This window comes from Elephantulus edwardii, unplaced genomic scaffold (assembly GCF_000299155.1).
Source record: "Elephantulus edwardii isolate Elephantulus edwardi_28Jun2011 unplaced genomic scaffold, EleEdw1.0 scaffold00297, whole genome shotgun sequence".
In the NCBI taxonomy this organism is placed as follows: domain Eukaryota; kingdom Metazoa; phylum Chordata; class Mammalia; order Macroscelidea; family Macroscelididae; genus Elephantulus; species Elephantulus edwardii.
Genome location: NW_006400047.1, coordinates 1640015 through 1651319, shown reverse-complemented (window position 1 = coordinate 1651319; position 11305 = coordinate 1640015). Strand labels below are relative to the sequence as shown.

Here is an 11305-nt window from a genome sequence, read left to right as displayed (position 1 = left end):
TATATATATATATTCTTTATTAAAAGAAATATCCAATTATGCAAAGGATCAAAATTTAATGATTTCTAGGGTGTGATATGCTATTTTAACATCAATCCTTTCTTTAGCTGTGTTTGTTGTTATGTGCCACCAAGTTGCCAGCAACCCATAGTGATCCTATGTACAACAGCTCTGAACCCTGCTCTATCCTGAGCCAACCTTAAGTCTCCAACCCACTTAACTCAGTTATCCCAGCCACTGAGTCAATCCATCTCATGGAAGGTCTTCCCCTCCTGTCCCTCCACATTCCCAAGCATAATATCCCTCTCTAAGGACTGGTCCCTCCTTGAAACATGCCCAAAGTATGTCATACAGAGCTTCAGAATCCTTACCTCCAAGGAGGAACCTGGTTTCGCCCTGTCCTGGACAAACCTGTTTGTTCTCTTAGCAGTCCAGGGTATATTCAATACTCTTCTCCAGCACCGCAGCTCAAAAGCATCAATTGTCCTTCTATCATCCCTAGTAACTGTCCAACTTTCTGATGCATAGCACGTAATTGTGAAGACCATGGCCTGGATCAGGCGCACCTTAGTCTCCAGATTGACATCGTTGTTCTTCTGTCTCTGGAGATGTCCCTGACAACAGACTTTACCATTGTAATATCTCCATTCTTACTAATATATTCCTAATTCATCCCAGTCCTACATTCCATCTCTAAACGGCTTTTCTTTTTTGTCTTATACATAATTCTGTTCCTTAACAAACTGTATGAGTTTTGTTTTGTTTTGTTTTTTTTGTAGAGAGTTTCCTGAGTTTATTTTATTAAATATCTCTTTACACAAAGTCCTAAAAGGAAAAAACTATGTTTGGTGACCTTTTATTTTTTTTTATTTCCTATTTGACAATTTATATAAATTTTCTTCTTAATAAATTTTATTGTGATTTTAATGAAAGATTACAGAAAAGCTGGATTTTCACTCATTTGTTGTTGCATTTTCCTCCCTCCCCCTTCAGCTCCCCAAGTCCACTTTGCAATGAACCTCTTACTGCAGACTGCTGTCATACATACAATGTCTAATCATATATTCCTTTTAAACAATTCTTTCTCCCATCTGTTCCAATACAATGTTTATCATCTATCCACTCTTTTGGATGACCTTTTAGAAGCTTCTTTTCAAATTCGGAAGTTTAAAAGGAAAGTAGTTACCTTTGCTTGCTCTTCAATTCCAGGTCTGCTGCTGTTGCTACACTATGACGAGTGTCACTAGAAGCAATCACCAGGTGGAGAACGGCTTCCAGTTCCGGGACCTGTTCAGCCTCTATGAATTTCACTATACCCAATTTGCACTGTAGATAAATCAAAGGAAGGAGAAACAGTGGTCAAAGAAACAAACATTAGTCACAATCATTATTAAGCAAATCAAGTTAATCACAAACCAAGGATTAATACTAATAACAGTGTCAATTCTTACTCTGGTTCATGATGTACACTTACTGTACTAAATATATTCATGATTTAATTTAAATCTCACAATTTAATAAAGAGATATTATTATATCCATTTTCCATATGGAAAAACCTCAGCTTAAGAGTTTAAGGGATTAAGAGATTAAAACACATAGTTATTAAGTCACAAATTGTGAATTCAAACACAAGTTTTGACTCCAAGATCAATGTAACAAAGCCTCTCCATTTAGGTTACAGAATCTCTCTAAAAGTCATGAAGCTGGTAGTTCAACAGGAACTAAACAACTCACATTCCATAGAGTTTTACCCTTCTATTAACATATTCATTCTTAGCCTCTATATTCTCACATAAGAGAAACAAAAAATGCATTTTAAAATACATGCTATTTAAAAGCAACTGAAATTCTCAACAAGCATTAAATCTAATTGACAGACTGAAATTTTGTTGCAGGAAGAGACAATCTGCTTAGACTATCATAATGTGTAATAATGATGAATTTCACTACAGCTAGATATATAAAATAAACACCCTGAATGCTGAAATTTTATCTTTAAGAAAATCAATTATAATGTGTAACCTGTTAAGTCATAAAAAAGGGTAATCACAGATGTCAAGAACCCAAAAACACCTATCAAATAGACAATGATAACTAAAAACACAGAAATCTCTCAAAAGACTGGTTTAAAAAAATAGTAGCTAGTTTATATACAATTTCAATTTTATGCAGTTACTGAGGAAGATTTAAGAAAACAGTTTTCATCCATGGTATTCAACTGTTCATTCCAATATGAGATTATGAGACTGACAAAAAGTACAAAGGAGTCCTTTGAAATTAATAAATTATGAGCAAAAAGTATTATAGTGCAAAACTGTAAACATTTCTCTAGAGTTTTTGTCCTCAGCTTTTGGGCAGACCAAGGTTCAAAGCCTATTAGAGTGTAGAACTTGGTGAATTTAGTTAACCTGTCTAAGCCTTCTGCTCCATTTACCAGCAATGTTTATACTTTATGGAGTTACTATGAGGACTAAACAATGTATTTAAAGTACTCAGTAGAGTGCCCGTCACAAAGATCATATACACTCAATAAAAGTGGTTTCTGTTACTGTTTATCTTTCTTACGTAACTGTTCAAGGAGGAACTTATCCCTAAAATATGAAGAAATTACTGAAGAAGTCATTCTATAAACTTATAAGGGCAAGAATGCCTCCTCTGCCTCTTTTCCCTCTCCTGGGAACACATTTTTTATCAATGGCACTTATATTCCAAAAAGAAAAGGATCAAAATCATTTAGATTGCCATGGAGAGATAAAGGAAGGATTGGTGACTAACCCATTTTGCTTGAATTCCATATAATTACATACTGATCTCATCTGTTCTTCCCTGAGGTGCCTGATGACACCAACACATTGAGACACCTTCTCTGCAGAGCACCAGTCATTTTTAAAAGCTGCTCAGAGAACATCTGTGTCCTGTTTAAATCCAGAATAACATTCTTAATGCCCACGTTTAAATTTTCAAGAAAATATATAAAAGGGAGTCATGCTTTTCCCCCACAGTGTCACTTGTGAAATACAGAGCTTCATGTTGCAATAAATGTACAACCTAAAAAGTTGGGTAATATCAGACAAATTATATTTTAACTGCATCAAAGGAGCTAAATGATTATTAAATCTATTTATTTAAAATGAAAGAAGTTAAATATACTCACAGTTTTGAAACACTGTTGTTATTATGTGCTACACTGAGTGGAAACTGACTCATGGCTGACCCTCCCACAGGTTTTCAGAGACAGTAAAGCACATGGGAGAAGAATGCCCACCTTTCTCTAACAGTGCAGGTAGAGGATTCAAACTACAAACCACATGCACAGTTCTTTATCCAATGGGCCACCAGAGTTCCCTAATATTCTAAATGTTTATATTTTAAATATGTAAGCAGGCTGAGACAAACTTAAGCTTATTTCCACCCTCTATTGTGCTTTAACAAATACCTGACATCATGACAAGTATGCATTGCATCAACTGCTGCTTTCAAACAAGTGACTAGTCTAAATGTACTAGCGTTAAATTATATATGCTTTCATGAACGTCACAAGGGGAAGAGCACTGTGTTAAGTTCAACTATGAGCAAGTCATGAGTGTGATACCTGTTCCAACTGTTCAGGTGTCCATGGATTATCACCAATAACTCGTTTTGCTGCATAAAAGCTCATTCCTGGAGGAGGCTGTGGGATTCCAGAACTTCCTCCACTACTTGAGGATGAACCCTGTGCTGAAGATGAGTTCTGGCGACTCTGGGATTCATTTAACACATATCTGAAAAAGAAATAAAGTATTAACCGTCTATTAAAACACATGAATACAAAATGAGTATATATCTTTCTCTCTCACTGTCATCGAGTTGGGACCAAATCATAGCTGACTTTCCAGTGGGATTTTAGAGGATTTTGAACAGAGGTTTTGAACAGGAACAGACTTTTCATCTTTCTCCCATGAAGCAGCTGATGGATTGAAACCACCTGCTTTGGGGTTGGAAGCACAACTCTTTAAACACTTGGTGGCCTAAGATCCCTAAATGAGTATGCAGAAGACTCAATTATACGATACTTCCTTCAGAATACTACTCTAATAAAGAGTAAATACCCGAAATAAAATAAACTTTTATCATGAAGAAAAACATTAAATATACTTTAAAATGACCTCTCTTCAGCAATACTAATAATGAATATATACTGTTCATTCCCTATTTATAAACTGTATTTCTACAAACTACCATGGATTCATTGCATGTTGAGTTTTTAACTAGGAAATATTGAGGAATTTCTATTACAAAGAGCCCTAAAAATAAAAAGGAAAAAATCATAAAGTGAGAATGTCAAACAAGATGAGCATGAGCCCTTTCCATTTTATGTTTATATCTTTTCATTTTAGCTCTTAAAGAATTGAAATAAAATTTCTGATAAATTTATTTTGATCCAATTAAACACATATTACTTATGAATAAGATAAAAACTTTGAAACAAACTTTTATTTAGGTCTTTCAAACTAAATTTTATATTGGTGAGTCTCATCATACTGTATATTAAAATAACTTATATAATAAAAATTTTGTTATAAAATTTTTAAAAAGCACTTCTGGAACATAGTTAGATATTATTTATATGCCTTATTGATTCAATTCTTAAACTCACCTGTTTAAAATAAAGAATTAATTTAATTTTTTACATCAACAAAGAAAATTCTTACTAGTAAGAAAAATGTGAGGAATCATTTGTTTTAATACATTATGTTCCTTAATTAAATATGAATTTCAAGATTTACTTATCAAAGCAACCATCATTGTCAAATGTGGCTCACACCTAATTTAAAAACACAAGAAGAGTTTAACTTATTTCTAAGTTATAGCAAGACTGGTGACAAGTCAATCAATCAACTGAGCATCTAATATTGTGCAAATATCATGCTCAGTACAAGACAAAGGAATTTAAGAAATATAAGACTGAGTCCTTGTAATCAGGAGTAAGATGAGACAATAACAACCATATATGGATACTTGACAACATTTATCAGATGGCAAGGAAACTGCAGAGAAATAAGATATGAAATTAATCAAACTAACTAAAGGAGGAAAAGGGAAACAAAATGGAGAGCATAAGAAAGTTATATATCATGCACTGTCCAGTGTCTGTACCGATGTGTGGTGATTAGAAACCCTTATGTCAACCTTACAACATAGATCCTATTCTTGATCAGGGAAGAAATAAGATGAACACAGCAGTTTAAGAAAATCTATCTGACTGCAAGACAAGCTGGAAAATAAATGGGCTAATGGCAGCCTAGCCATGACACCAAGAACCAAAGATAAGTAAGACTGCCCTTAATTATGAGGCGCTCACAATCTATTGAAAACAGAAGTCAATGATACAATAAAAAAGTAGTAACTAATAAAAAAACAAAAGTAGTAACATAGGCATCTCTGTGTGTTTAGTGTCAGAAGATTCAGAAAATAGTGCAACCAAATCATAATAGGCCAGGAAATTTGTTAGACACACAAGTAAGTGTTAGATAGTTTGAGAGTCTGATGTTTTTTGTTTCCTTTTTTTAAAATGAGAAGATATTCTAAGCAAAAAGTACTGCATTCTCTTAAAATTGAAAAGGAAAAAAACATTAAGAGTACCAAAAAAGCATGTATATATAATATACATTAAGGTACTGCTGAAAATTATAGTCTACAAATTTTAGTGCATGAGCTGGTGTTTTTTAAAAAGGAACTTTAATACATCAGTGTTCACTGAAATATTCACAAAAAGGCAAGGATGGGAATAACCCATTAACAGATGACTAGATCAACAAAATGCAATATATACATTCAATGAACTATTAATCAGCCATAAAGAGAAATGGGATGCTGACACATCTATGACATGAACAATCCTTGAAAATACAAGTGAAATAAGCAAAAACAAAAAACCAAATATTTAAAAACAGCCAAGGCACAGAGACAAAACTGTATTATCAGACACCGGAGCTGAAAGGAGTAGGAATGAAAAGTTAATGGTCTACATTTCCATTTGGGGTGACTAAAAACTTTTGGAAATAGCAGTCATGGTTGCATATGTAATCAGTCACTGAATTATAAACTTTAAAATGGCAAAATTTTGTTAAATCTGTTTTACTGTTATACACAGTGACACTATGAGAGGGTAGCACTGTCCCATAAAGTAGCCTATGCTATAACTGAGATGGGAGTATACAACAGGTGTGTTCCCCACAGAGCTGCAGATAGATTCAAACCACTCCACTAGCACACAAATGTTTAATCCTGTGCTATTTACATATATTTTGATCACCATAATTTTTTAAAAATAAAATTCTATAGTAAGAGTTTTCAATGCCAATGAGGAAAAATAAAAAATGGTAATAAACTACAAAGGCAGTAGGAATGGATCCAGGATCCAGCAAACAAAAGAGAAACTAGATCAGATCAGATTGGACATGTTCAGGGTGGTATGGCCATAGAGAAACACTAATAAGAGGTGTATATATGTCTAAAAGGGGAAGTGAAAAGGGGTGAGAAAAGGGAAAGGGTGGAAACCACTAGGATAGCAGAAATTAGTGAGCAGACTGTGGAGGGGGTGAAGGAATAGGAAAGAGTCAATGAGGACTTGAAAAGACTGTAATAATAGGCATAGATCAATGGTAATTAAGTATATAAAATACATTGTATATAAATGAGTTTATGAAACAGTGTAAATTAAAGACTGTATAGAACACAATGTGGATGAATGAAACAATGTAAATTATATGAAAAGCAATTAAAAATAATTTTTAAAAATTAGTCACTAGAGGAGCTCTGGAGGCCTAGTGGCAAGATGCTGTACTGAAATCCTGAAGGTGCAGGGTTCGAATCCACCAGATGTCTCACTGGAGATGGAGGGGCAATCTCCTCCTGTAACCAGTCGGATCCAATTCGACAATACACACATACCAAAAATAAATTTTTTTTTAAAAAAAGTCACTAGAGACTTAAATAATTAATTAATTAATTAATCTTATATCGTGGTAACAAGGAAAAGGTAGAGAAAATTTACATGTACACCTAGTTAGGGAGAAGAATCATAATGATCATAATCAAAGAAAAGGAGAGATTTCAACTCAGACAGCCTGACTCTGAAATCACAACAGTCACTCTGGCCAGTAAGCACTATTGTCAGAGTTCAAAAGAGATCAGAGCGGCAGCTGAAGAGTGAAGGCTCATCCATCCACTTCTAAGAGAAAGCTGAATAATGCAGAATATTACTACCAAATGGCAAAACAAATCCAGAACAAGTTTGGCTAGTTTTAATTGTTTAACTGTTTAACTTACCCATAAGGCATCAGAAGGACATCTAGCATGAAGTCCAAAAGCAGCTGCACAGTCTTTGGTTTCTCAGCAAGATTAAACGGAGAAGCTGATTTTGATGATTCAACAGGGTATTTCATGTGAAAAAGGGTTGGTATTAAAAGATGCATTAAGCTGAAAAAACAATTACATTTATTGCAGCTACTTTAAAAGGTAAGAAAAAAGCAAAGCAAAAAAATCACAAAACTAAAACTGGTAGTTCAGTAAGATCCATCCATTTTTAATACTTTTCACTTACAAAGTCCTAACTAGAGACTAGCTAAATTTCTTTCTTATTCCAAGTACACTATATTGATTGATAACTGGCCCTTAGCCAATCTGACTGACTTACAAAACCATCTGGGAAGAAATGTCCGTAATATGGTCTCAATATGCAGAGTTCCCATAAAAGTTCTATATATTAAGTCCAAGGTGAAGTTCATTTCCTAATGTGTCCTTTCTGTCAAACTTTTCCCTTATACAGTTAATTAAAATGAAGTTATTCTAAATCTAAAGAAATAAAAATTCTAATATTTCAAACATAATATTAAAAGTTGTCTAAATTGAAGTAAGTTTCAATATTCTTTTTCATTATTCCTTTTTATGTTTAAAATACATGAAAACAATTTTAAATAGTGCTAGTAATGCTTATTACTTTTGTATGTGTATTCTCTTTCTTTAAAAATATAATCCTAAAAACAGAACTAGAAATATTTTTTTTTAATTTTTATTTATTTATTTATTCTTTTTATGTGTGTACCGTCAAATTGGATCTGACTGGTACAGGAGGCGATAGTTCCTCCTTCTTCAGCAGAGCATCTGGTGGATTTGAACCGTGCACCTCTGGGATTGCAGTGCAGTTTCCTGCCACTAGGCCACCAGAGCTCACCTAGAAATATTATTTATCTCTATCTTTCCCCATAATTTTTATATGGATTATAATGATTCTCATCAATAAAGTGATGAAATGAGAACTTCTGGCTAAACCTATAAAGAAAGGAAGTATCATCATCTAAATCTGTTCACCCCTCCAGCCACCTATAAGCAAGCTTTTTTTTAATAAGTTTCATTTTGCAATCATATAAAATTAGCTTTTCAAAATAAATGCCAAAAATATACTACCTTAAGTTAATTTTTTTACATCTCTCCAATTGTGTTTACTTCAAGAAATTTTATATTGTATTTTATATATATAACATATATAATAATTATATAATATATAAATAATATATATATAATATATATAAATAGATCTATCAAAACAAATCAATTATTTTATCACAACCACAAAACAGTAACTGTGAGGTACCACAGAACATACAATTATCTGTAAATTGAAATAGCTCAGACCTTCAGATCTGACCAAGTGAAACCAAATATATGGCACTACACTTGAAAGGTAGCTGCTGACTCCTGCAGTATAAACAGAAGATAACTGAGAAAACCATACCTATCCTGCTGTGGCTGAGGCTTCCCTTCCATGGCAGTAAGAAGTGTCGGAGCAAGTTCACATTGTTTTTCTACTGGCAGGCGAGGATAACCCATCTTAACATAAATTATAGTAAAATTCTAATACAATAAAAAAAGTGAGTGTGAAAAAAGAATACAATAAATATGAAAACCTGATATATAACTTAAGGAGTTAGAACTATAAGAATTCAATATACATGAATCATCCTCTACTTGTTTATTTTTTTAAGCTACGACTGTATTAGAGAAAAGAATTCCAATCCTATTTTCTCAAAATCTTTCCTCTAAGATGGACATTATATGAGGAAGAGAACTCTGGTAGCATAGTCATCAGGGAGTTGCACTGCTAACTCAAATGTGGCATCTTTCTGGCTGTTTGAATTCATTAGATACTCCAAAGGAAAAAATGGGCAATCTCCTGCGGAGATACAGCCTGGAAGATCAGCCAACTTTCTGGCAATGAGAGTGAGTCGTGTGAGGGAGCAGGATCTCCTCCAAAGTACTTGAATACACAGTAATCTAATCATCTGACATTCTATATAGCCTGCATTAGGATCAATCTTCCAAAGTTACCTTAATACTTGAAAACTAGAAGACTAGCCTGTTAAATCCTAGACTATTTCCCAACTGATCAATCATAAAAACTACATTAGCAGACTGCAACATTATTAATTTTTTACTCCAAGAATACATTAATGTCTGATAAACCAAAGAAACTTAAATGCTAAGGAAGTGTTTATGCCACTATAATCCATGAAAAAAAATCCTATTTAAAGCAAATTTAATAAACACTTATACAGAACTGCACATACAATAAAGACATAATTTGCTTTCCTAAAGGACTCTTCACTTTACAATAGCTTTATAACATTATTCCTATAAATATATTTCAGTGGCCCAGTATTTTCCATTTTACTTAAAGTATGGAACATTTGTAATAGAACTTCATGTCCACCCCCCAAAAAGAAAGAGAATTCATTTGGGCCAGCAAGTGGTTCCAAGGGTCAGTGGTCCCAGATGTTATAAGACCAAAAGAGTCTATCTCGGTGCTAGAAACCAGAAGGGTGAGAAAAACAGCATCATTTGATATCACACAACAGCAAGTTTTTACTTTTTCATTTGCATCAAATAACTTGATCCAAAATCCTTAGCAGAAATGCTTCTTACCAGCCACTATTTAATATACTCTACTTTTTAAAAAAGGATAAATTTTGAATACACATATCAGAAAATGGCAATCTTGATTTCCTAAAAACAAACTTTTCTATCTTGCCAGTTTATCTTTTTACTACTTTACCTTTCATTCATCCTCATAATTAATACATGACTATCTCTATTAAGTTTTTATATAATATTTTACTAATGAGCAAATCTTCCTTTTATACGTCAACATTCCTGGACAAGTAATTTCACAACATTTCTTTTCCCAATAAAAAGCCATTTGTTACTGTTACTATCATTTCCCTTTTTTTGTTGCTCAGTAGAAAAAATGTACTGTTTAAAGAAAAAAAAAATATTTCATTTCTAAGTATTCTACAGTCAAATTCTAAACTTATAAATAAAGTGAAAGAAAATGTACTTTAAGTCAGAAAATATTTCAAGGTAACACTCACAGTGACAAAGGAAACTGCAGCAGGGTCTTGGTACTGAACCAATAGTGTCTCAACCGGGAGTTGGATTTTGGGGCGACTTTTTATACGCTTATTTAGATGGACCAACAGTTCCATAACCTAAAATATAGAGAGGTATGAACTTAAGTTATCATTCATATCTTAAAACTGACAACTGTTTCTTTTCTCAGATAATTTTGTTCACAGATGAACATAATGAACACCTGAAAACATGGTTCTCTTTTCAGTTTATTAAGATTCAAATGTGACATCCCAGAAATGAAGTACATAATATCAGAGTCTTGTTCAAAATACTATTCCAAGAATCCATGTACAAAGATTTTAACTGTGAATTTAACTTTTACAATGTATTTCAGTTAATTAAAGTTGAGATCCAGACAGGCCCACACCAAGTCATAGCTTCCAAGAAGAAAATCTATGAAGAAATGATTGCAAAACATCATGAAAATGGCAGAGAGAGATACGGACATGATATTATAGGTTTCCAAAAGAGTGAGCAGCTGTCAGATCAAAGACTTCAAGCACAGAAGAACTAAAGGGAAGACTAAGTCCTGAAAATCAACTAATTTCAAGCAGAAATCTGCTATAAGGTAAAGAGATTTAAAGAGAACATGGTGTATTGCATCTGACTGAAGCACAAAGTGTTAAGAGACAAAAGCAAGGTCCAGATAAAAAAAGAGATTCAGGAACAATGCTGAGAAATTTTACTGCATTCTGAAGATCTACTGAAGTAAAGAATTTTTAAGAATGGAATACTATGCTGCATTGAAAAACAAGGAACTCATGCAATATTATTCAAAATGGATGACCCTGGAGGACATTATGCTGACTGAGGTATCTCAGTCACAAAGGGACAAATGCTATATGGTGCCACTG

The 11305-nt window shown here is 33.3% G+C and overlaps 1 protein-coding gene across 1 annotated transcript in view; it reads right to left on the bottom strand.

Moving 5' to 3' along the window:
- Positions 1-11305, bottom strand: part of KIAA0368 (KIAA0368 ortholog) — a 107371-nt gene that overhangs the window by 85051 nt on the left and 11015 nt on the right. Inside the window, exons 2-6 of the mRNA XM_006900849.1 lie at positions 10412-10528; positions 8779-8897; positions 7314-7463; positions 3595-3763; positions 1187-1326 (exon numbers count right to left, since the gene is read on the bottom strand). Of these exons, the coding sequence (XP_006900911.1) occupies positions 1187-1326; positions 3595-3763; positions 7314-7463; positions 8779-8897; positions 10412-10525 (692 nt within the window). The 5' untranslated portion in view covers positions 10526-10528. The remainder of the gene's footprint in view (positions 1-1186; positions 1327-3594; positions 3764-7313; positions 7464-8778; positions 8898-10411; positions 10529-11305) is intronic.